Source organism: Trichosurus vulpecula, chromosome 6 (assembly GCF_011100635.1).
Source record: "Trichosurus vulpecula isolate mTriVul1 chromosome 6, mTriVul1.pri, whole genome shotgun sequence".
Taxonomy (NCBI): domain Eukaryota; kingdom Metazoa; phylum Chordata; class Mammalia; order Diprotodontia; family Phalangeridae; genus Trichosurus; species Trichosurus vulpecula.
In genome coordinates this window covers 226,535,894-226,558,546 of record NC_050578.1, presented here as the reverse complement: position 1 = coordinate 226,558,546, position 22,653 = coordinate 226,535,894, and the positions used below count along the sequence as shown (strand labels likewise).

General features: G+C 39.0%; 1 protein-coding gene and 1 non-coding gene across 3 annotated transcripts in view; both read right to left on the bottom strand.

Moving 5' to 3' along the window:
* Window positions 1-888: 888 nt before the first annotated feature.
* The window catches only part of IPO7 (importin 7), a 53,498-nt gene continuing 31,733 nt past the window's right edge, over window positions 889-22,653 (bottom strand). The window contains exons 9-25 of one of the 2 annotated variants that reach the window (XM_036762352.1): window positions 21,197-21,331; window positions 20,647-20,746; window positions 19,379-19,455; window positions 19,025-19,141; window positions 17,937-18,026; window positions 17,388-17,553; window positions 16,437-16,597; window positions 15,550-15,678; window positions 14,777-14,843; window positions 14,542-14,667; window positions 14,011-14,108; window positions 12,976-13,071; window positions 12,286-12,506; window positions 11,995-12,200; window positions 9,757-9,963; window positions 8,923-9,039; window positions 889-5,385 (exon numbers count right to left, since the gene is read on the bottom strand). In XM_036762352.1, the coding sequence (XP_036618247.1) occupies window positions 5,288-5,385; window positions 8,923-9,039; window positions 9,757-9,963; window positions 11,995-12,200; window positions 12,286-12,506; window positions 12,976-13,071; window positions 14,011-14,108; window positions 14,542-14,667; window positions 14,777-14,843; window positions 15,550-15,678; window positions 16,437-16,597; window positions 17,388-17,553; window positions 17,937-18,026; window positions 19,025-19,141; window positions 19,379-19,455; window positions 20,647-20,746; window positions 21,197-21,331 (2,211 nt within the window). In that variant the 3' untranslated portion in view covers window positions 889-5,287. The remainder of the gene's footprint in view (window positions 5,386-8,922; window positions 9,040-9,756; window positions 9,964-11,994; window positions 12,201-12,285; window positions 12,507-12,975; window positions 13,072-14,010; window positions 14,109-14,541; window positions 14,668-14,776; window positions 14,844-15,549; window positions 15,679-16,436; window positions 16,598-17,387; window positions 17,554-17,936; window positions 18,027-19,024; window positions 19,142-19,378; window positions 19,456-20,646; window positions 20,747-21,196; window positions 21,332-22,653) is intronic. The other variant, XM_036762353.1, reaches the window with a different exon arrangement.
* On the bottom strand, window positions 17,649-17,831 carry LOC118855574. The gene has a single exon (XR_005010749.1). It is a non-coding gene; the product is annotated as a small nucleolar RNA SNORA23 (small nucleolar RNA).

Sequence of the window (22,653 nt, the reverse complement as noted above, 5' to 3'; positions counted from 1 at the left end):
ATACCCAAATTAACTATTAAGATAGTAACACACCCAGAGAAAGAAATGACATTTATACACATATTTGTGTATAAGGGTGGCCATCTGAAGGGGTAAAAGGGGAAAAGGGTACATAATTTTCTTGTATATTTAAAAGGAATAGAAGGTTGTACATGATAGATGTGCAGTTTCAGGTGCAATCCTATTTTTTCTATTCTACTTTGTTATGGGCATGCTTGTTTTATTTAAGTTAAAAAAAATAAAAATAAAGAGGAATGGGGTAAAAAAAAAAAAAAAGACATTACCCAGGAGAAAAGTGGTCAAAGAATACAAACTTGCAATTTTCAAAAGAATAGAAATAAAAGCTATATGAAAGTTGTAGATAGCGTTAAGATTTGGTTTCAGGATTGACAGATGGCAAGCAAAGGGTATGTTTTAGAGGTTGTGGGAGTAGTAGGCACACCAATACACTGCTGGTCCAGCTGTTTTAAAAAACAATTCAGAACCATGCTGGAAAAGTCACCATATGCACCCTTAGACCCAGCCATGCAATTAGAGGCATTCACTGCAGTAAGGTCATACACAGAGGGAACGTTCATACAAGTACTGAAGCCCCCATAGCAGCACTTTTTATGGTGGCAAACAGCTGGAAAGGCAGTTTGGGAAAAAGCTGGCATGGGAATGCAGTTAATTGTGCAACAACAAATAGGTATACAGTTAGATGTATGTGAACCCCAAGAAGAGTGAGATAAGCAGAAACAGAACAATTTACACAGTGCTAACTTGGAAAGACTGAAAACTGAAAGACAACTCTGGCTGATGGTGACTGATTTCAGGCAACCAAAGCTGATGACAGGGTGTGTACCTCCTTCAACTCAACAGAAAGATGATGGTCAGAAACATCATAAGTGTGGAAGACGTTGGCAACATTTATTTTTTAAATTCAATTTTATTTTCAGTTCCAAGTTATCTCCTCTACCCCAGCCCATGGAGAAGGCAAGAAAATTAAAACCCATTACAAGTATGTATAGACATGCAAAACAAATTTCTGTATTAGCCACATTGCAAGAAAAATAGCAGAAAATATGCTCCATCTGTGCTCATGAATCCATCAGTTTTCTGACTCATGAGTCAGTCTTATTTTTTATTGTAGTGAGAGAATCAGGGGTAATGGGAGTCGTGAGTGCTTCAAGTAGTTTGCAAACCTCACAACCCTGTGAAGTACCTATTAGCTGAGATCAAACTGTAACATAGCTAGTAAGGGTATGACGGACAATTTGAACTCAGGACCATCTGATTTTTTTTCCACTGTGCCACTAGCCACCTCATTTGTAACTGAAATGGCACTTCATAGAAAACTTGTCTTTTCTGTTCAGTCACTACCTTTTGTTACTCCAAGAGGGCATCTAATCTAACACTTCATTTTCAGAACAGGGAAGTTGGGGACACTGATGTTACGACAGGCCCAGACTCCAAAGTCAATGTTTTTCCACTTGACTGTGCCACACTGCCTCTAAAATGTTTTCTTCTCAGCTTCTGGCATTCAAGATTAAGAAAAATTGTCTGTTTTTAATCATTGGTATTCCAAGAATGGGTTTTTGGTTGTCACCAATTTATTCTTCAAAAGAGCAATTGATTCAACAATAACTGGTTAATAAATGGGTCTCTCCTACTCTTGTGAAAGCCTTCATTTCTCTGCTCTGATCCTGGTTAGATTGTGGATAAGACAACTGGAACAATCTGATCTGAAGTCCTCCTTCCCTTTTGCAGGAACCTGTCAGAACTTGTATCCGTCAGAGATCAGGGATGCCTCTACAATAGAATGAGGCATTGGGAATCCTTAGGTTGTAACCTGGGTCTAAGTAAATTTTTGTAAGAATTCAATTCACACCTAATACTGCTTCTTTTTTTTTGGAAGAAACAGAATGCTAACATGAAATAGAATGAAAAGGTTTGTGACTATGGGAAGACACAACAAGCTTAAGTTCAAGGGGGCTGGTATAAGAACTATACCTTGGTTTACTTAAATTCCCCTCCAAGGATAATAGTGGGACTGGCCTTAGGGAGGGTCAGCCTTTGGTGAGTCAGAGAGGGACAGTTTAACCTGGCACTCAAGACTCTTTTACCAACAAGTGAAGCTCTGTCTATGGCAAGGGTAGGAGCCAGAATTCACCAGGTTTGTCAACAAAGAGTCATAGGATTTTTTTTCTCCAAACTTTTTAATAACTAATTAAATGAACAGACCAACAATTGTGTACATAATTCATTTTTCTGTATCTTCCTGAGAACACGATTATCTCTTTTACCCTCAACATTAAATACAATTGCCAATGCCTTTTCTTCATGCTTGCTCCAATGGGTGGCCAGCACACGAAGCTCAAAAGAGCCATGCCTTAGGCCTACAGTTGGCCACCACTGCTCTAGGGTTCTGGTCTTCATGAGGTGAGCATAGAAGCCACCATCTTGATAACGTGTGGAGATTAGCAGCCAACATTTTATATATAACCTGTAGAGAAACAAATTTATTTCTTTTATTTAGTACTAGGAATATACATTTCTACAAAATGGATGACTTTTGTTCCCAAGGATGTATGAGTGGTATTTTTGCCTGAACATTTAATACCATCCAAGATAAAAATGTCAAGCCTCTACATTTTTAGTACATCCATTAAAAAAAAAGGAAATAACAATAAAACTGTTATTCCACCTATTCATAGTTTAAGATTTTAAGAAACAAGGATCAAACTCTTTAAAAACATGGCAATATGGATACAAGGTATATAAACTAGAGATAATTAGTTATACTTAAGAATGAAGTTTTCCTTGAAGTTAAGTATGTCTACTCGCTAAGATACTAGAGGTCATCACTATTTTACAATAAATAAAGCCTTAGTAAATTGCCAAATGATGTCTCTTCCTATTTATTTCCTAAACAGTCCTTGGGAATAGGATTCCATTGTATTTTAAGTTCAGTTTAGTGTTGAAAAACTACCCTGAATTTAACAATAAGCCTCAGTCATTGCTTCCAAGCTTCTCACACACCACCCATTTATTTCTTCAAGTTAAAGTACCTTAGCAAAAGAGAACTTTAATACTGACATGAAAATAATAAACCTTTATTAAAGATGGCCTTTTCCAATGACAGATTAGTAATGTGAAAATTAAAACTGTCTACTTAATAACGAAAGCTAAAACAGGAAGCCAAAAATAGAATATTGGAATCGAGGGTAAGAGTTTTGAAGGGATAGGAATTAGAGGTGGCAATAGGTGGTTTTTCTATAACCTCGTTCAAGTATTTCCGCTCCTACATATAACACCAAAAACATAGAACTGTTTCAGGTTTTATTTTAATGATTATAGGTCCATGACAGGTTGAAGCACCGGGATGATGCTATCAGATTCACATGAGGATAGCTAACTATACAAATCGATGGGAAACAAGGACTGTGGCATGGTGACACACTTGATCTCAACGTTAAGAAAAAACACATAAATCAGTATCAACTATACTGACTTTGAGATGGCCAGCTGAGTCTTGGAACTAGAAGGTCAAATGCCCAAATGTAAGTAATGGGACTGAGGGATGCCTTCTGACAACCTATGTTTAACTGCTTGCCCTTCAAGAAAACCACATATTCTGAAAAGCAGACTTAATTATTAACATACAAGAAATACACAAAGACATACCATTTTTCTGAAGTTTTGCATTTTTTGAGTATCAATATGTGCAGGCTTCATTGTTACATTTGTAATCAATTCTCTAGACTGTTTGAGACCCAACAGTATTTAAATTAAAATAGCTTAGAATCCAATAATACAACACTTTGATACGTGTGTGTGTGTGTGTGTGTGTGTGTGTGTGTGTGTGTGTGTGTAATATATAAAAACAACCCAAATCGAAAAATACTTAAGATCAATGATCACCGCAAGATAAGAAACTAAGGATTTCTTTTGGAGGTGTCAATAGGTTGAGGGATGGCAAACCAACCTCTATGCACCGTCTTGCTGCTGGCTTGTTTTGGGAGTGGTATCAATAGTGGTCCCAGAGAGCTGTGCCTACTGACTCGGTTACTGACACAGAGATACTGTGATAGGCACAGAGACACACGTGGTAGGTTAAATGCAAAAACAAAAGGAGATCAAGCACGTAGCACTATTACCAGGTGCAAAAGTCAATATAACAGAAGTTTTAAAAATTAGAAAAAAACCGCATCAGATCAAGCCATATCAGCCGAATTAAGTTCTTTTAATAGATTGCATATATAGATGTTCATCCACACACTTCAATCAACTCTTTAAGAGCAGAACTTAGGTCCAATTTACATGCTTCAGAGAAGATAACCTTTCTCATTTTTACATTAAGGTCTTATATCCAAATTTCCACTTGTACATTGAGAGCCTTAAGAAAAAACAAAGGACACAGAGGGTGTTGCCATTTTTTTTAGCAGCAATGAAGTATCACTAACCCCTTTTTACATACCGAATTCAAGTCACTGTCAGAGGTGAGTGCACCACAGTCACCAGGTACAAAACTGCTAGTTCATTTTTAAATTAATAACGTGAAATTACCCTAGCCCCCCGCCCCATTACATCCCTTCTTTTTATAAACAGCAAACATTTTGCTATTTTATACATAGGCTAGCAGGCTTGTTTCAATATGAAAGTGCTAATTCATTTACAGATTTGTATCAGTTATGTAGTGCTACAATAAGTGTCCAATAATCTATATAGGAACAATCTTTGATAAATGGAAATGATGAAGATTAAGTAAGGCTATCAGATTACCTTATTTACATTAAAAGAATAAAGACCCAATGGGGGAAGGGATGGGAAAGGGAAGGAAACTGGGCAAAATATTCATAAATGTAAAAATTACATCTACCTTTGAGCTTGTACTGTAAATGAGACATTTTAAATAGTCCTGCAGCCCATGCCTATATTTTCCTCAGAAAAAGAAAAGCTGCCTTATGACATCCCCTCGTTTGTTTGCAGATCTCCACAGTGTGTCATTTGAAGCTCCAAAGTCAGGTTCTTCTTTTCTTCCAAAAAAAAAATTAAAACAACCCTCCCACCCCCAAACAAAACAAAAACCACCCAGCCCTCCCCCCACCCCAACCAATACCCCTCTGGTTTACTTTCCAGTGCCAGGTTGCATGATCAGGTCCCACTTGCTGGGTTTTCTGTCCAATCTATTGATCAATTAGTTTAGAGTGAGCTGTAGAGAACACAAACCAGTTCTGGAACCACTACTGGGAGGAACACAAGCTCTTTACTACAATCACACGGTAGCAGGAAAGAAAGGGATAGTTCAATTCATCCCAGGGGCTGGACCTCCAAAATTGAATGAACTTGGCACAACTGGAGCATTGAATTTGTATCCTCCATGTTTCTCAATCATTTTGGATTCTGGAAGACAAAACATTTATTTTAGCTAAAATTTTTGAAAGCAAGCATTCATTACTACATAAAGAGGCAAAGTGGCACAGTTATCTTTTGTCTGTATATAAATACATAGTTCAGTTTGACAAGAGACTTCTCAGGTAAAGAAACCTTGACTTAACAAACTCGCTTTAGCTCCTCACATGCTTCTGCTATTACAAAAAAGTCAATCTATTCTAAGACACTATGGCATAATGGACAGGGCACCGGAGTCAAAAAACATGGGCACATATTTCTGCTGTCAAGGTATCAGAAGACACTGTGTTTTCCAGAGCTAAGGCCTAGGAAGCTAGTAAGAACACATCCTTTGTGCTCACTCTCTGGATGTTCTCAGCCACAGCAAGGTCACTCTGAATCACACTTGTCTCACTGTTGCCATTCCCCCTCATTGTCAGGGCTACAGCTCACAGGTGTAAGTAGTGAGATCTCCCCACACCGCACTGCCTTAGGTCCCTCCCATCAGGAACAGGGCCCCCAGCACATTGTCTAATCTCTGTCCTCACTCTGAAATGAAACTTGTTTGATTCCTGACTCTCCTATCCCTAGCCTGCTTTGTTTGGCTCCGGGCCGTTCTGGTCTGGTTGACATGGCTTACTTACAAGGTGTATAACCTTGAACATGGCACATCTCGTCTCTGGGACTCAGTTTCCTCATTATAAATAGATAAAGAGTTTGTACTAAACTCTATATACTTCATGCTGTTAGTAATGCTCTTCAAAACTATTATGGATTTTCTGATTTTTGCTTTTTAAGAGCTTAAAGGCTGTCTTGTTCGGACTGCAATGTCTAAACCCTTAAATCTTTCCTAGTATGAAAAGGGAAAATACAGCACATAACCCCAATAAAAGCCTAGAGTAGCAAAAGCCAAGTAGAGCAAGTAGTGTGAAGGAGAAAAAAGACAGTGGGGCAGCTAGGTGGCGCAGTGAATAGAGCATCGGCCCTGGAGTCAGGAGGACCTGAGTTCAAATTTGGCCTCAGACACCTGACATAGGTACTAGCTGTGTGACCTTGGGCAAGTCACTTAACCCCAACTGCCCTTCCTTCCCCCCTGCAAAAAAAAGAAATAAAAAGAAAATAAGACAGGTTTTTTTTCCACCATTAGAAGCAGATTATGTAATTTCTGATAAAAATGGAGGACGTTTATCATTGCATGACCTCTCTTGGCCTCAGAATCCTTAACTGGTGAAAGACCACTAGTCCACTGTCAGTAAGATAAGTACTCGCAGTCTGTGCCTTTGCTCATGAGACAGACCAAAGCTCCTTCCCCTTTTCAGTTCTCTTCCAGAGATTTGCTACTGAGTCTCTACAACCTAATAACTGATTTCTGGCCCTATCCAGTGATGTCATTGTTGTGGGGAAACTCCCTTTCCAAATGTCTAACGGCCTTGAGGAGTGACTAGTAAAATGCTACAGGCATGATTGGAAACTGCATTTCTGATTCTGAGCCCAATCATCTGTCATCCATCCAATGCATCAGCTGCCCTAAACTGAACAAGAAAATACATTATCAACTAGTTCAACTCCTTCAGTGTGACATGCACAAGCACTAGAGACGCTGTTCAGGTGTTTTTCAGTCATGTCCAACTCTTCATGGCCCCATCTTGGGTTTTCTTGACAAAGATCCTGGTGGTGTTTGACATTTCCTTCTACAGCTTATTTTATAGATGAGGAAACTGAGGCAAACGTGGTGATGTGACATGCCCAGGGTCACACAGCTAGGAAGCGTCAGATTTGAACTCAGAAGATGAGGCTTTCTGGCTCCAGGCCCAATTCTGAGCCTTATAGTGCCACCTGGCTGCCTTGCCCTGGGGACACAAGGACAAAATGGAACAGTTCCTAGCCTCAAGAAAGGGGAGATGTTGACAAATAAATGTAGGAGAAGAAAAATGTAAGACAGAGTACTAGAGAGTTCAGAGAAGTGGCCCCTGAGATCAGTATTGAAGCAAAACAGGAAAGGTAAATGACAGCACAATGGGAAAGCCTTATGTATCAGGCAAAACAGTTTTATCTGCAGGCAACAATGCATCATTCAAAGTTTTTGAGCAAGGAATTCTATGAGAGCTGTACATCTGGAAAAGGATCTCAGTACCTGAACAGAAATGGGTTGGCTGAAAAACAAAAAAGCATCAAAAGAACTTTTTTATAAGAGGACAGATTAGAGAAGAGAGGCAGAAAACCCACAGAGGGACAGACGTGGAGGCAGAAGCAGCACAATTCTAGGCACCAGGGGTGAAGGGGAGCTTAGATTCAAAGAAGACTCCAAGGTCAAGAGGCAGAGTTTTAGGGAAGAAGAAAATGACATAGGTTTTGGGGATGAGGATGATTTTCTTATGCAACACTGAGGAGGAGATAGAAGACAATGACTAGAATCAGGAGAGAACAGGGAAATAAATACAAATATGGGATTCATCACCACAGACACACTTCTATGGAAACAACATTTAAAGGAAAAAAGTATAGATGAAGAAAAGATCCAGGATAGAGCCTTGGAGGACATCCAAAATGAGGGGGCAGGAGGTGAAGCAAGCAAACGTGACTTCAAAGGAAAGGTCAAACAGGTAGGAGGAACAGCGGGGGGTCAAGGAAGCTAAAGGAACAAGAATAAGAATTACAAGCTGCAGAGGCCAAAGATAACTGCAGATAAAGGGCCTGATGGAACAGTAAGGAGATCTATTTGGAAGGGCTGAGAAAAGGAGGGTAAAGGGGAGGGAGGGGGGACAGTATAGGAATTCTCTAAGTTACATAAAGGTTGAAGCCAGTGGGAAAATTCAGTAGAGACTGAAGATGAAAGGAAATAACCAATAGCTGGGCCAAGTAAAGGGGTGGAACTTGGCAGGAAGACCATGCGATGCCTTCTTCGTTGACAGGAGGAAAGGTGAAGATGCAAAGGGCCGGAGGTGAAGGGAAGGAGAAAAGGTTCCCACCAGAGGGGCTCTATTATTTCAGTGAAATAGGAGGCAAAAGCAGTCTGGGGGTGGGGGTGGGGGTGGCAGGGTGCACAGGGAAAGAAGGGTACTGAAAAACATTCTTAAGAGCACAAATGGAAATAAATATAGCGTTCCCTTCCATAGTTTCTGTCAACAAAATATTTTCTAAAACTTGAAAAGTTACATGTGCATTTATATTATCATTATAATCATTATTATAGGATCAGGTTACATGTTAACATTGTGATTTTAATATATTTTCCCAAGATCTTACCAATGCACCTTTACCTGTGTCTGAAAATTAATAGTTTGCTTCCATATGATGGGACTTAGCACCCGTCAGAGATATGAACAGAAAGCAATTTGGTGATTGTACACTCAGTGAATTCACAAGTCTAATCAAAGGATAAGGACGATTGCTTTAACATTACAGATCTATTAACAGGGATAAATTACATGAAGCATGTGGTCTGTAAGAAACAATGTAGGTATACATTTGGATCAGAAGGTTTATAAACTTCAAAAATATGCAAAAGTATCTAGGGCACTCAAAAAGGAATAAAGCATATGGAAGTACCGTGGGCTGCTCGTCTCTGGTCAGCCAGAGTTGCTATGTCTTGTAACTGTTTTCTTTGTTCTTCATTAAGACCGTGAGTCAGAGCTTGGTACCACACAGGATTACGACTCTGAATAGCTTTTTAAAAAAAAAGAAAAGAGAAGAGAAAAAATTATCACCACAATCATACTAAATGACGTTTCAAAAGTATCGAGGTTGGAGTCAGTGTTTGAAGCATTCTTCTTGTTCTCCTGTTCAAGAGAACAATGTGGAAGAGTTCCATTCTGCCCCTCCTATATAACTTCCCTCATTTCTCCTCCAGGAAAGCATTTCAATAAAACCTCAGAATATTCATTTACACTATGAATTATAATTAAAACAGAAACCTTCAGCATCCAAAGCTATATGGAATGGTCCCCTCTAACTAATACATAAATGACCATTTCAGACCAGCACAACTGGCATTGTGTGCAGAACAAGGTGATTTATATTTCAGTGGAATAGTTATGATTTAGCTGCTTTGGACCTACAGGAACAACATTCTCAACCTGCTTGAAGACCCACAGAGATGATATACATTACACCTTACTGAAGCAACCCATCACATTGTCATACAGCTAGTAAAGGTCTTTTTATTGAGACCAAATTTATCCAAGCATTAAATACCTGGTGCTCTCTGGACAGTCAAAAAAATTAAATTAAAATTTAAAACTAGTTCACAAATTTCCAGTTAAATCAAGAAATTCCTACCACAAAATTACCTATTTTTAGGATGGACTAACTAGTATAGAAATTGTGCTCATTCTGTGAACAAATAGAGTAAGTAACAACCAGAGTCATATTGGAATTACTTACTCTGAAATATAGCTTTAAATATCTGATACTCGTCAACAGGGTTCTCTTCATCATCAATGATTGTGGAATAGCCTTCCAGGGCAGTTTCCTCTGCATCATCTTCTTCCCACTCTTCATCATCTCCATCTTCTCCTGCCTGCTTAGCCAGAATCTCTAAATATTCTTGCCCATCCTCATCAATATCATCTTCATCACTTCCAAGCTCTTCTGTCAAAGAACAGGAATGTTTTTACACTTGGGAAGATCATTTTAAATAACAAAATGACAACACATTCGCAAGAATAAGTACACTGTTAGTTCCACAACTCAAGAATTTCCAGGAAGAATGTTCGTGGCACCATTAATTATTCTTAAAGCCCATTTTAGAAGCAGATTTACAAGCAGATTATTAATGACAACACCAAAAGAAAATTTAAATCCTAATGTGGTTTAAAAAAAACAACTGCTTAAAAGTTTCTGCAGGGCTGAAGGTGATTTACCACTAGAAGGGACTTGAATACCTTGTGTTGATTCTTCTTTCATTTTATATTAAAAAAAAAGTTGGGAGTTGGAAAGGAAGGTCCCCCACACACTGAGACAATATAATTAAGGCCCCTTAACTTCAAATTCAACTCTTTTCACAATAATATTGTGTGTTACCTAGTACCTTCATGGTGCTTAGATATAAAGTATTCCTAGAAACTAAAAATAACTATGCCAAAAGCTAACATTCAGACCGTAATGAAAGCATGTTGGGAGTGTTACATACAATTCTAAAATATAAACAGTCTAAATCATCTTTACTGATGAGGAAATTAGGGGTCAGAAGTGAGGGAGACAAACCCAAAGTCACACAGAGCTCAGGAAGCAGCATTTTCCAAGTACAGAAAAACAAAGGAGCAGAATTAGCCTGCAGCAAATTTTTATTCCAGGCCAAAAATTTCCCTACCACAAAGTCTTTCCTTTTAAAAATATTTAAATTTCGAAAAATGACTTCTCCATGAAGTATTCCTTCTTCTCCCCCAAATTACCATCTAACTCACTGTTGCACATCAGAAATTCCTACAATGACACAAGATGGATGAGAAGAACAAAAAGCTAACATGCTAAGGCTGTGTCACATCTATCGTATCAAAAAAGGACTGAGTTTATGTGTGACAAAGACTAGCCAATTGTTTTTAAATAAAAAGAAACCTCAGTTCTAGGTCAACCCCCTCAATTTATTAAATTTGAACCAGGACCCCCTACTGTCTCCCCACTATGGTGGCATTAAAATAGTCTTTTCCAAAGGTCCAAACAGTCTTTTTTCACCAACCAGGTCACTACTACCAGGACATGTGTGCATCTAAGAGGTGAAAAGCAGTACCCACGGTCCACTTGATTTACCTTTGAATGGCAGGTGTACTGGAATGTTAGTATGGAGGAGGGTTGCTGAGAGAGGTTGTTACAACTAATCCAACCTGAAGAGAAATGCATTTAGTAAACACTCTGTTATCCGGCACTCGATGAATCAGAAATCTCAACTAGTGCTTCTGGCCTTGCTCAGGACAAATACTATGGAGGCTCATGACCATGATGATCCTATGGCAATGGGTCTTTCAAGGGTCTCCTTAATGCCCAAGGAGATTCCATCCCATGCATGTGAAGCAGTCTCAGCTAACAACCAGATTATCTGACGAATGAGAAAATAACCAAACTCCAGTCTCCCCAACTATGCCAGATAAGAGAGAGTTTACTGTACATTTCATTTCTTAAAAAACCGACTAGGTTATTTGTTGGCTGAATTTGTGTTTTCAAATCCCCAAGTGTCTGATTTTCATGGCAAAAATATATCCTGAGCCTAGGTCCTCAAAAAAAAAAAAATACTATCTTGATCCAAATATAGGTGAGATTTTCCTTGAAATCTAGAGCTACACAACCATTCACTAAAAATGTATTTATTACTCTTTTGTCCAAGCCTAATTTCTTCCCATAGGAGTGATTAAACACAAACCATTAAAGATGGAAGGATCTTGGAGAACATTTCAAGCCACAAGATGGGGTGGGGTGGTCAGAGAGGATACAGATCTTGCCCCAAAGTCCTCAGTCAGGTTCCTGACCTATAACAGTCAGTACCCTTTCCAACATACACACCAGACAAGATCACACAAAAATGTGACAGCACCAAAATGGAGCCTGGGTCTTCTGATTTCCAACTCTTTCCCTGATAAAAGGTAAGCATGGTGCAAGTTGGGAACTCCACCATTTCATTCCCCTTACCTGTTTCTTCATCATCATCAGCTTCATCATCTTCATCACTATCATTTTCATGCTCTGCATGACAAGCATATGCTCTTTTTAACCCATTAAATAAAAGGATAAAAGCTGGAAGAATTTGTCCCGAAACCTGATTTAAAACTTGCGGTATTTGTTCCAAGTCAATAAGAGCACACAAGCCTAGAACACACATCTTTCTATCGTGAAGCCTAAAAACAAAAACAGAAGTTTAGTGGAAAAAAAGGCATTCACAAAATTTAGATGAGATGCAATTCACCTTATTAAGTCACTCACCCCAAGAAACAATCAACATCATTAAGCCACTGAGTAATAAAGTGATTTGTGACAGGTTCAACGTTGTTGGGGAACCGAAGGTTCTCTAAGGTGTTGAGGAGCAGGTGGGGATTGTAATAAAGAGCTGCAATGGCAACCTGGAGACACATTGTTCGGAGTTCACTCGTTTTCACCTCTCTGGTCAGTCTCTCCAATGCAGCCTCCACAAACAAGGGGATACACTGTAAAGCATTAAAAAGCAATGTATTTCACAATGCCAGCAAGGACTACATCCACACCCACTACACAAAGTACTGTCCTGACCAAATTTTACAATACAATGCAGAGCCCTGCTAGCTGCCGGAAACCTTTACTAGATAGTTTAACTCTGAAAGTAATTACTGGCCTTATCAGTTCTCAATTAATCAGAAGAATATCAATATTCAAGGCAATGCTGAACAAGGACTTATCTTGTGAGGAGTGGGAGCCCCCCACATTCTAAGAGTTTCCAAAAGTCACCATTAATGACAGAAGTATTGTCCTACAAGCAAGGAATAATTTTTGTGAGGAAAAAATTCTTTTGAATTCAACATAATATCCAATTTTTCCAAAAGGATGGAAAGTGACTACTTTCATAACTTTAAATACATGTCTGGTATTTCCTCCCTGGTATGATCAAAAACCAATTGCAGATGGTATTACATGACTGACCTGGTCAATGCCACGCCCTTTGCATTGCAAAATGATCACTTCCAACAACTTGGCTGCATGACATTCTGCATCTTCTCCAGCTACGCCTGTCAAAACCTATCAAAGTACAAGATGAAACTAGAATGGAGCTTCTTAAAATGAGGTCAGTGTAGGGTGGACTCCCCCCAGCCAACTCGCAGAGTGGCCGCTCTTCCCCTGAGTAAAGGCTTGGGGCAACCAAAGACAGCAGCAATACATTCATAGAAAAAGCTGGTACTATTTAGTTATCAAATACTATTTACAATATACTAAACGTATTTGTGTCCATTAAAAATGCTCCCTCCTATACTGTAAAGCAGGGAACTGTCTTGGAGATTTTTGCACAGTGCCTATACTTGGTGCCAATAAATCACAAGATTTAGCAAATGTCACCTCATCCCACATTCCCTTCAGGAAACCGAAAATGATGTTATTTACAGCTTAGCACAAAGAATGTCTCGCAAATGAATGATGCACAGTATGCCTGGAATGTTTAAGATCTCCACTACATATAGATTACTCTTTGCATGAAAGGACGCTGCTTCTCAAAGAGTCACTATTGAGCTGACCTCCCAACACGCAATACCTACAGGTTTGTTAAACTCCTTTAAAAATTTAATGGCATTTCGATTTAGGGGGGAGGGGAGGGAAGGGAAGAAAATCCGAAACTAAAATGGTGGGCACTTTAAATACTATTATTCTCCTCTTATAAGACTGCACCCAATATAAAGAACCTGAGGTTCAACGTGGCAGAAGCACCTAACAGTAAAGAAGGTGCCTCCTTCCAACACTTCAATATGCCATATATATGTTCCTAGTTCTTGTCCCACAAGTCTTTTCATTCTACGAGTTCAAAGGAAATAAGTTAAAGGGCTGGATGCTCTCCCCACCAGCATGCCATACAATCCCGAGTGAATTGGACAGGGGGCAGGCACCAGCTGAGGACCAGAGCAGGAACACTGTTTCGCTGATTCTGTGTGAACTGGTACCAATAATCACTAAGTTAGTGCTACCTACCTTTTTGCACATGCTGTATATCATTTCAAGATATTTGGTGTCCGACAAAAGAGTATCTGTGTCCACAGTTACGTAATTATGGAGAAGAGGCATCATATCTGTGTTAAATAAAAATCACCAGTTATACATATGATTTGTTTCACTGTTAACAAAGATTTAGTGTTCAGCCCCGCTGGAACAAGAGCAGCCTAGCTTAGAGGAATTCATTTTTAATAAAAACTCCTCATGCTAATGGAACACTTTATGAAACCAACCCTGTGCAATATGAACTACTTGAACCCAGATTTACTGAATTGGTCCTTTTTACTAAGTTACTCTGCTTCTAATTAAGTAATCTCTACAAGGCTAAATTAGTGGAATCAAGGCATGCAAGGGCAAAGAATTTTACTTTCCCAGAGTACTGATTCTGAGTGAAACAAAGAAATTTATTTTTTCAATTTCCCCTGTCTAAGAAAACCTGGTCTGGTGACCAAAACAATTGATATTACAAAGAAGCAAGAAAGCCAGAGTATTTCAAAGTTGACCTCTTACCTGTAAAGTAATCAAATCCATCCTGCTGAAAGACTTCAAATACAAGAGGCAAAAGTTGCCACATTTGTGGAGAGACTTGCTGACAGGTCAAACTGTGAGCTAAGGAAAAGATTTCCTCATAGAACTCTGAAATACAATGAATTGTGAAGGAGTTACTCTTTCTTCACATAAAACTGGATTTGTCTGACATCAAACCCCTTATCCCACACAAACGCATATATATCTATATATGTACCTAAAACATGCTGTTGTAAAACAGTACCAATGACTTGCAAACAGATGCCTTCCAGCTGCTGTGTTATCTGAAAGAGAACAGATAAATGAAATTACAACATCAGAACCCACTAGATGACTAAGTTTCTTTCTCCAAAATATCTAGAGTATCACAACTTCAAAACAGATTCACTCTTTATCCTGAGACTGCACCCAGTAAGCACTGAATGTATGACAATACAAAAGGATAATGTAACATGTATACAAGCTCAGAATTAGGAAATAGTATTTAAAATACTAGAAAAGATGAACTCAGTATTATCACTTCACAATTTAAGTTCTTAACCAATGAGAAGAAAAGAAAATGTATGCAAATGTTGAAGTTTAAGAGATACCCAAGAGCTCTGTTTCACCAGCTACGATAACATGAAGGACTCTTAACTGCATCTGCCAGCGGGAAGAAAGCAGGCCACAAGCTGCTGATTCATGTTTAACATTTTGGGGATCCAGATAGCTACTGAATGTTATTTGGTTTATTTTCCTTCTAAATTTTGTCACACTAGCTCCTTAACTAAATGCTGGTACACTCGTTGAAGATATATATGAAGGCACTGCCTTTGATGAATTCATTCAAGGAGCCTAGCCCAAAGAAACTAAATCCCAGAAAAGGACAAATGGGGAAAAGTAAAAGACCACCTAGGTCAAAAAGATTTGCCCGTGTTCTTTTTCCACCAAATCATGGAAGATGTTCAAGGTTACCTTTGGAGAAGTGCTCATGGGCAATAAGCTTCTTACCTCTTTGTGATCTTCCACCACACTAAGAAGTGTATCAATTGTATTTAAGATTCCCATAGCTGTTACTGCTTTATCATCACTTCCTTCTTCATCTGGCCCAGTCTGGATCACCTGGTTAAATGTCATGGCCTGGAACAGTAGAATATGTCTGATTACCAACACAAAACATCACCTTTCTGAAATAGCTGCCATTAACGATTTAATATCTTCAATTACGGAAGGCTATTAAAACAAAATAGCTTTTTGAAATCAGCCTTAATCTATCCAACAATAGGCAACTTTGAGAAGGGTAAATTCATTTTCAAAGAAAAGTCACTAAAGGTCTGAATTAACTGAAATATTCCAACTTGGACAGATTCATAGTCACTTCCTATCTAAGAGATACAATATTTCCCCATCTAATATGAAGTAACAGCCACTAGGCCTAGAATATTTGAAGAACTGGTGTTTCAAAACACCACTGACCAGCAAGATATTTAGTGGCAAATATTTAAATTCTCCCAAGCAAACCCCTCTATCTTTGCAAGTATCAGGACTCCCATGCTCTTAGAAATACAAGTCCAAAGTAGGAACCTGAGGAAGAGACTGTCGAAAGGAGTGAAGGATCTAGGCATGTTGGTTTTTTTGGCTCTGTTTTTAATTTATAGCTTTTCTGAAGCATGGAGCTTACTTAGGTTGCAAAAGCACGATTTCCGGCAAGCATGTGACTGGGAAACCCCATAGCAGATAATACCTACGGAAATCGTCTACCTCACTGTCCCAATGAGCACACTAGAACGCAACCGCCACGTACAACAAAATCAAGGGACATTCACAAGCGGGAAGGCACTCAGGAGTCACCGGACCAGACATTTAAAGCACACAACACGCAGGAGTGCGCCACTTACGAGGTGCTGTGTCATCTCCACAGCAATAGGAGTAACCTCTTCACTGTACTCGCAAATCATTTTCTGAATCACATTGGTCAGATCATCGTTTTCTGTCTCTCTTATGATATGAAGAAGAGCTTGCATTACAGGCCTGATGAACGGGGTAATGTATTCCTTAGCTGCGAGATAAGAAAGAGCTCCCATTACTTACATACTACTTTTTGACTCCGGGCCTTCAGAAAAGGCCTCTGAGAAGCATCTTCACCTCCAGATTAAAGATGGGACACTGAGAAAGGGCCACCCAGCTCAGAAGTGCAGACACCAAAAATCACACCCATCACATCTTCTGGCTCTACAGACTTGTCAGTGGCTGTTGCCTTCTCACTGCCCGAGAAGAGGAAAGGGCAGCCCTGGATCATACGGAAGCTCAGCTACTACATCCCATGGCCCTGAGTCACAGCTTTAGACTTCCATTTGAGCTATTCTATCTCTATGCATAATTCCTTATACATACACATGCAATTATGGCAAGATTTATATGAACTGAATGAAGTGATAGAGAGTGAAGCAAACAAAATGAGGACCACATACACAAAGTGCAGTTACAACAAGATAAATGTACAGACAACTACAACGCCCCCCCCCGAAATACTGGTGTGTCATTACGACCAAACTCATCCCATAAGGAGGTATGAAAGCACTCAAAGTGGAACACTGCTGAGACTGTCAGAAGCCAGTGAATGTGCTGGTTAGTTTCACACAATTTTAAAATTCTCTTTCTTTTTTTTCTTTGGTACTAGATAGGGATGACCCTCTGGGGTGGGGGAGGGATACAGTTGGAAACAAAGGGTAAATGTGCAAACCAAAGCAATAAATACATATCTAAAGACATCAATAAGAAACAATTTAATGCAGAAATTTAAATTTACAGAGATTTCTTCCACATAATTTTATTTCATAAGGTTTTACCTTTCTCCTGATTGCTTATCAGAACTTGAAGGGCAATAGCAGCTTCCACTTTCACAGGCATCTCTCTGTCATCAATCAGACACCGTCTGGTCAGTTCCAAGGCTGTCTGCAGGTTCTGATCACTCTTAAACTTCACTTCACAGAAATAATGAAGCACCCAGCAAGCCTTTAAAAGATGTGGTTAACAAGTAAAAATGCCTCATTTCAACCAACAGAACGATAAGCTGATCATAATCAAGTGTTAGTAAACACTCAAGTTTTATATGTCTGGGAGTTCGGAGGCTGACCAGTGGTAGGTTTGTCCAAAAAGACGTCACTAGGCCAGTACTATGATCCCAAATTTCTCTCTGGCTGCAGGATTATGTGTGGGCAGCAGCATCTGAATGCAAAACGCAAACAAACGGTACTACCAGACACAGATGGACACTATGCACACAAGGCTGCAGCCATTTAGGAAATCTATGTTAAACAGAAAACCCAAACAACACACACATAATTAAGCTCTAAAAATGAACATATGAAGAAAAGCATGTTTTAAAATACGCTTACCCTTGCTCTCATGTAGCCTAGTTCGCTGCTGAAGAGGGGGAATACATGATTTTGCAACATGTACTCCATCTGGTCTTTGTAGATCTTTTTCTGTTGATACAGAAGGATGATTATTTCTTGCTGAAGTAATTAATCTCTAATTGATTAGGTTTTTTCCTCAAAAAGCTGATCTAAGGCTAAAACTAAAACTGTATATCACAATGACAGAAAAAAGCCTATACTACTCTTCCTAGTCATCCACTGGGTTTGGTACTAAAATCTAACTCCTCCGGGTTAATATTTTATTTAGAAGACTACATACAATTCTGAAAGCCCATTACAACTCATTCTTCCAACCACAGCCTGAAACCCAAATAGACTTTACATGTGCATTCCTATATATGTGCGTGTGTGCACATGTATACACAAAATCAATCACCTGGGCTTATTAATGCAAATCACACAGTTTAAAAAAAGTGTTTCACTTTGAAATTTTTTCGGTCGAGACCTCTGATTTCACCTGTGAAAAGAAATCTAGATATGCAACTCATTACACAGAGGGAGCTAGCCACAGCACTGTGAGCCTCAGTGCCAACAAGCCCACAACCAGCTTGTGTCAAGACCAGGACCTGAACTCACATCTCCTGTTCCACGGCTTGCTTTTTATCCCCATCATGCTGCCTCTCATTCTACATATTGCAAGAATATAATAGAGAGATGTAAAATGGGCCCAACAAATAATAGAAGCCCACTATGAAAATGTGTTCTCCCAAATCAGGTTGCAGTTTTTGAAAATACCATATTATAAAAACACACGAATTTACAATTCAATGAATTCTTTTCCAAGGCAAAGAATTCTTTTGTAATTCAAATATTCACTCTGGAATTTCTATCTGCTTTGCAAGCTCACAGCTACTCTGTGTTTTAACTAACAGTAAGGCACTCCAACTACAAAGGTCTGATTTTCCTCGAATGCCAATGGTATATGCATATATCCATGATGCATCAATTAACCAAAACCAACTGGGTGTTCATTCACCATGACTAGACACACAAAGAAGAGAGCCGCCATGCCCCCGCCCCCACCCCCACCCCCCAGCTCTCTATACCTTTAGCAGGATTTCAGCCAAAGAACCGATCATATGCAGAGCACCATCTTTTTTCCGAGGATCAGCATTTGGCTCTGTAAGAATCTGATAGCAGAATCCCATTGTTTTCTGCAAGACCTAGATTAAAGACAAAGGCCAACATGCTGAGCACTCAAAACGAAGACTTTATTTTCTACCAGGAAACTTGATTGGATTCATGGATTCATGATGTTAACTTACACAACAGACAACAATGTAAGGAATTCAATAAGGAGTTAAAAGTACTAAATTTGTAAAGCAGTTCTTTTTGGACATATTTTAGAGCAACCAATCAATGGCTGTGAACGGGCACTTTGCCCCAAGGAATTAACTTACCTCTTTTCTCTTACTACAGGCTGTAAACAACAGTGTCTGGGCAGCAGTAGTGGGGGAAATGAAGTCTTCAAACACATCTATAGGACAAATTGTATTGTAAACCTTAGACCATCGTAAATTACAATAATTCCCAGCATTTAACACAATTACTGAAAATGTCATTTATAAAACATTATTGCACTTGTGAACCTGGTTTACCATTTCTCCCTATAACCACATAAAGAACAGAGATACTACACAGATGCACCCTCGAACTCCCCAATTCCTCAACCTCCTTCAATCAATCCTGTAAACTACTCTCCACTCCACAGAGGCACGGTCACACCCTTGAGCTCATCATTACAGAAAAATGTTTCATTTCCCTAATTAGATTTTTGGTCATTCGCCTCTCTGATCATGATCTCCTACTATTATTCTTCACCCTCAATTAGATCATCAGGAGTTTCTCAGGCCATTTCCCCTATTCTTACTTTACTTTCCAAATCAACCCAATAGTTAAAACATTTCAAAGCTATACTATCCTCCAATCTCACATTTCCTGCCCCTTTGTCTTGTTGCTCAACATAAGTCCTGGAGATCCTAACAAGTGTCACCTTTACTCCTACCCACAGCTGAAGAACACAGGTAGAGGCAGTCTCACTGACTGGGTACTCTTTGAATTCCTTTTACCGAACTTTAGGCAGTCCCTTTATTTCCCTCTAACTGATGCTCTATTTCACTCCCCACAGAAGCTATTCCAAATTTTCCCAACCCCCCCCCAATCTTCTTATACCTCTTCCTACCCCACACTCTCAGCTAAGGACCTTGACACTTCCCTGAAAAAAAACCAGGCCATTCAAAGTAAAGTCTTTCTGGGGTACATTGCGATTGTACTCTAGGACCTTTTAAATTTATTTCTTCCATTAATAAAACTCTATCACTGACCTGGAAGCCCAGTTCTAGAGTTTCTTTGTCTGAATACTCGCATGTTTGGCTTGAGTGTTGTTTCTGGACTAACTTAAAATGCAGACACTGAACTTTCTCTACAGCTCTATCAAGAAGAGCCAACTACTTATGCTACAGAAGAGCACCATGTGAGGATAGCCAGAATAGCCTCTCATGATGCTAATTTTGCACCAGAAACATGTATATTCACTTAGTAAGCAATTAATACGGGCTTGAAAGAGAGGGAACCATGGAATAAAGCATACCTAAAGGCAGAAACCTGACACTCCAAGTCTACTGACCTAAAGCTAGAATGCAATTTTTAAAAATGTCCAAGTCCTTACCAAACTTCATGCGTATATATTCATAAGGATCTTCTTGCCAGAGCTCCTCATCAGCATCTGTATAGCACATCAATGGAAAAATAACATCTTGGATAATGCCCTGTAATTTAAAAGTTAAAAGTGACCATTTTGACTTCAATGGCTACTATTCTTTAAACTCTCTATAATAGGTAAATCCTATTAAAAAGAATGCATTTGTCTCAATGAGTCATTAGTTATCTGCCCAATGAATTAACCTCATCCTTTCAACACCTTACAAATTTATGAGGATGGCAGGCAAATATTGGATACTTCAAGAACTCAGTGGTACTTTATGTGATTTTAGTCCACACTCATCAAATTAGTTATTATTAGTTATAGAAATATTGGGAAAATTGGGAAATGAATCTGATGGGAAGTTTTGCCTACAAGTTCTTTCCTGTCATTAAATAACTGGCTACCATTATTGGGTCACAGATTATATGTCCTCTCTATTTCCATATGCATACACAAACACCGCCCCCATATTTCTGTAACTACAACTGCCAATCTTTAGAAAGAGAATCTTTACTTGTATGTGAGGTTTCAGGTTCTTCCAGGTGACAGCGTGGGACACTCCTTGATTGATGTAGTTCAGGGTCTGCTGTAGAACTCGAGGAGCCATATATTGTTTTTCTTTGTATTGGTACAGCACCTTCAGTAATACCTATGAAGTGAAAATTTAAAGGCTCAATATATGGGACAACAATTAAGACAGAAAGAAGTATTTACCAATAAAAGCATAATACCGAAGCCAGAAACTAAAACACTAATATTGCTTGTATCATAATTTGTGACATCTTTCAGATGAAGACAAATATTTGGATATAGCCAAAGAAGGAATGTGTTTTGCTTGATGATGCATATTTTCAAGAAGGATTCTGGTTTTTTCCCTCAATTGGGAAAGTAGAAGGAGTAAGGAGAAAAAATAAATTCCTGTTCACTAAAATAAAAAAATAAAAAATAATGAAGTTAGGGGGAAGAGTGGGTTTATTAGATAGTATATTTAAAAACATCATTTATTAGATCAGAGCCTAAATTTATGAATACATTTTAAATGTGGCCATAAAGAGCAACTGCTACTGGAACATTTCAATTTGTTCACTACTATGTTAACAGAAGACGGTGGTTTGTAAAAGGTAAACAGAGTAAAATATTTCATGATTATATAAATTAGAGAAGAGTAAGGTTAAAAATTTAGATTATCGGGGTAATTGAGCAAAGGAAATCAGAAAACTAAGAGAAGCCTAATGTAAATAAATCCATAAAAAATGGTGAACTGCCTACTGTAAAAGATTTCTATACTTCATTTCCAAAGTGTGAATATTCCCTTCACCAATGCAGTCCCTTCAAATCTTTAGTGGATGATATTTATGAACTGCTGTAGCCAAAAGAATTCATGGCCTGGTCAGTCAAGCAGCAGTCATTAATTATCTACTCTGTGCCAGGCACTGTGCCAAGTTCCTGGGATACAAAGAAAAAAGACAGTCCCTGCTCTCAGGGAGCTCACACTTCTAATGGAAGTGACAACATGCAAACAATGATGTACGATCAAGCTATATCTTGGGTAAATTGAGATAATCAACAAAGGAAGGTATTAGCATTAAGGAGGAATCAGGAAAGGCTTCTTAAAGAAGGTGAGAAGACTTTAGCTAAGTCTTGAAGGAAGACTGGAGGCAGAAATGAGGAGAAAGAGTTCACTGTAGGGGGATAGCCAGTTAAAATGCACACATCAAGAGCTGGATTGTCTTTTGTGAGGCATACTCAGGAGGCCAGTGTCACTAGATTGCAGAAGGCATGGCAGTAAGGTGGAAGAGGACTGGAAAGGTAGGAGGGGATTGGGTTATGAAAGGCTCTGAACGCTAAACAGAGCATTGTGTATTTGATTCGAGGTGACAGGGAAGCCCTGAAGGGTAGTAAAGAGAGGGCTGACATAATCAAACATGGTGGCTAGCCTTCTGATATTGAGCCTCTCTATATTTATTAGTT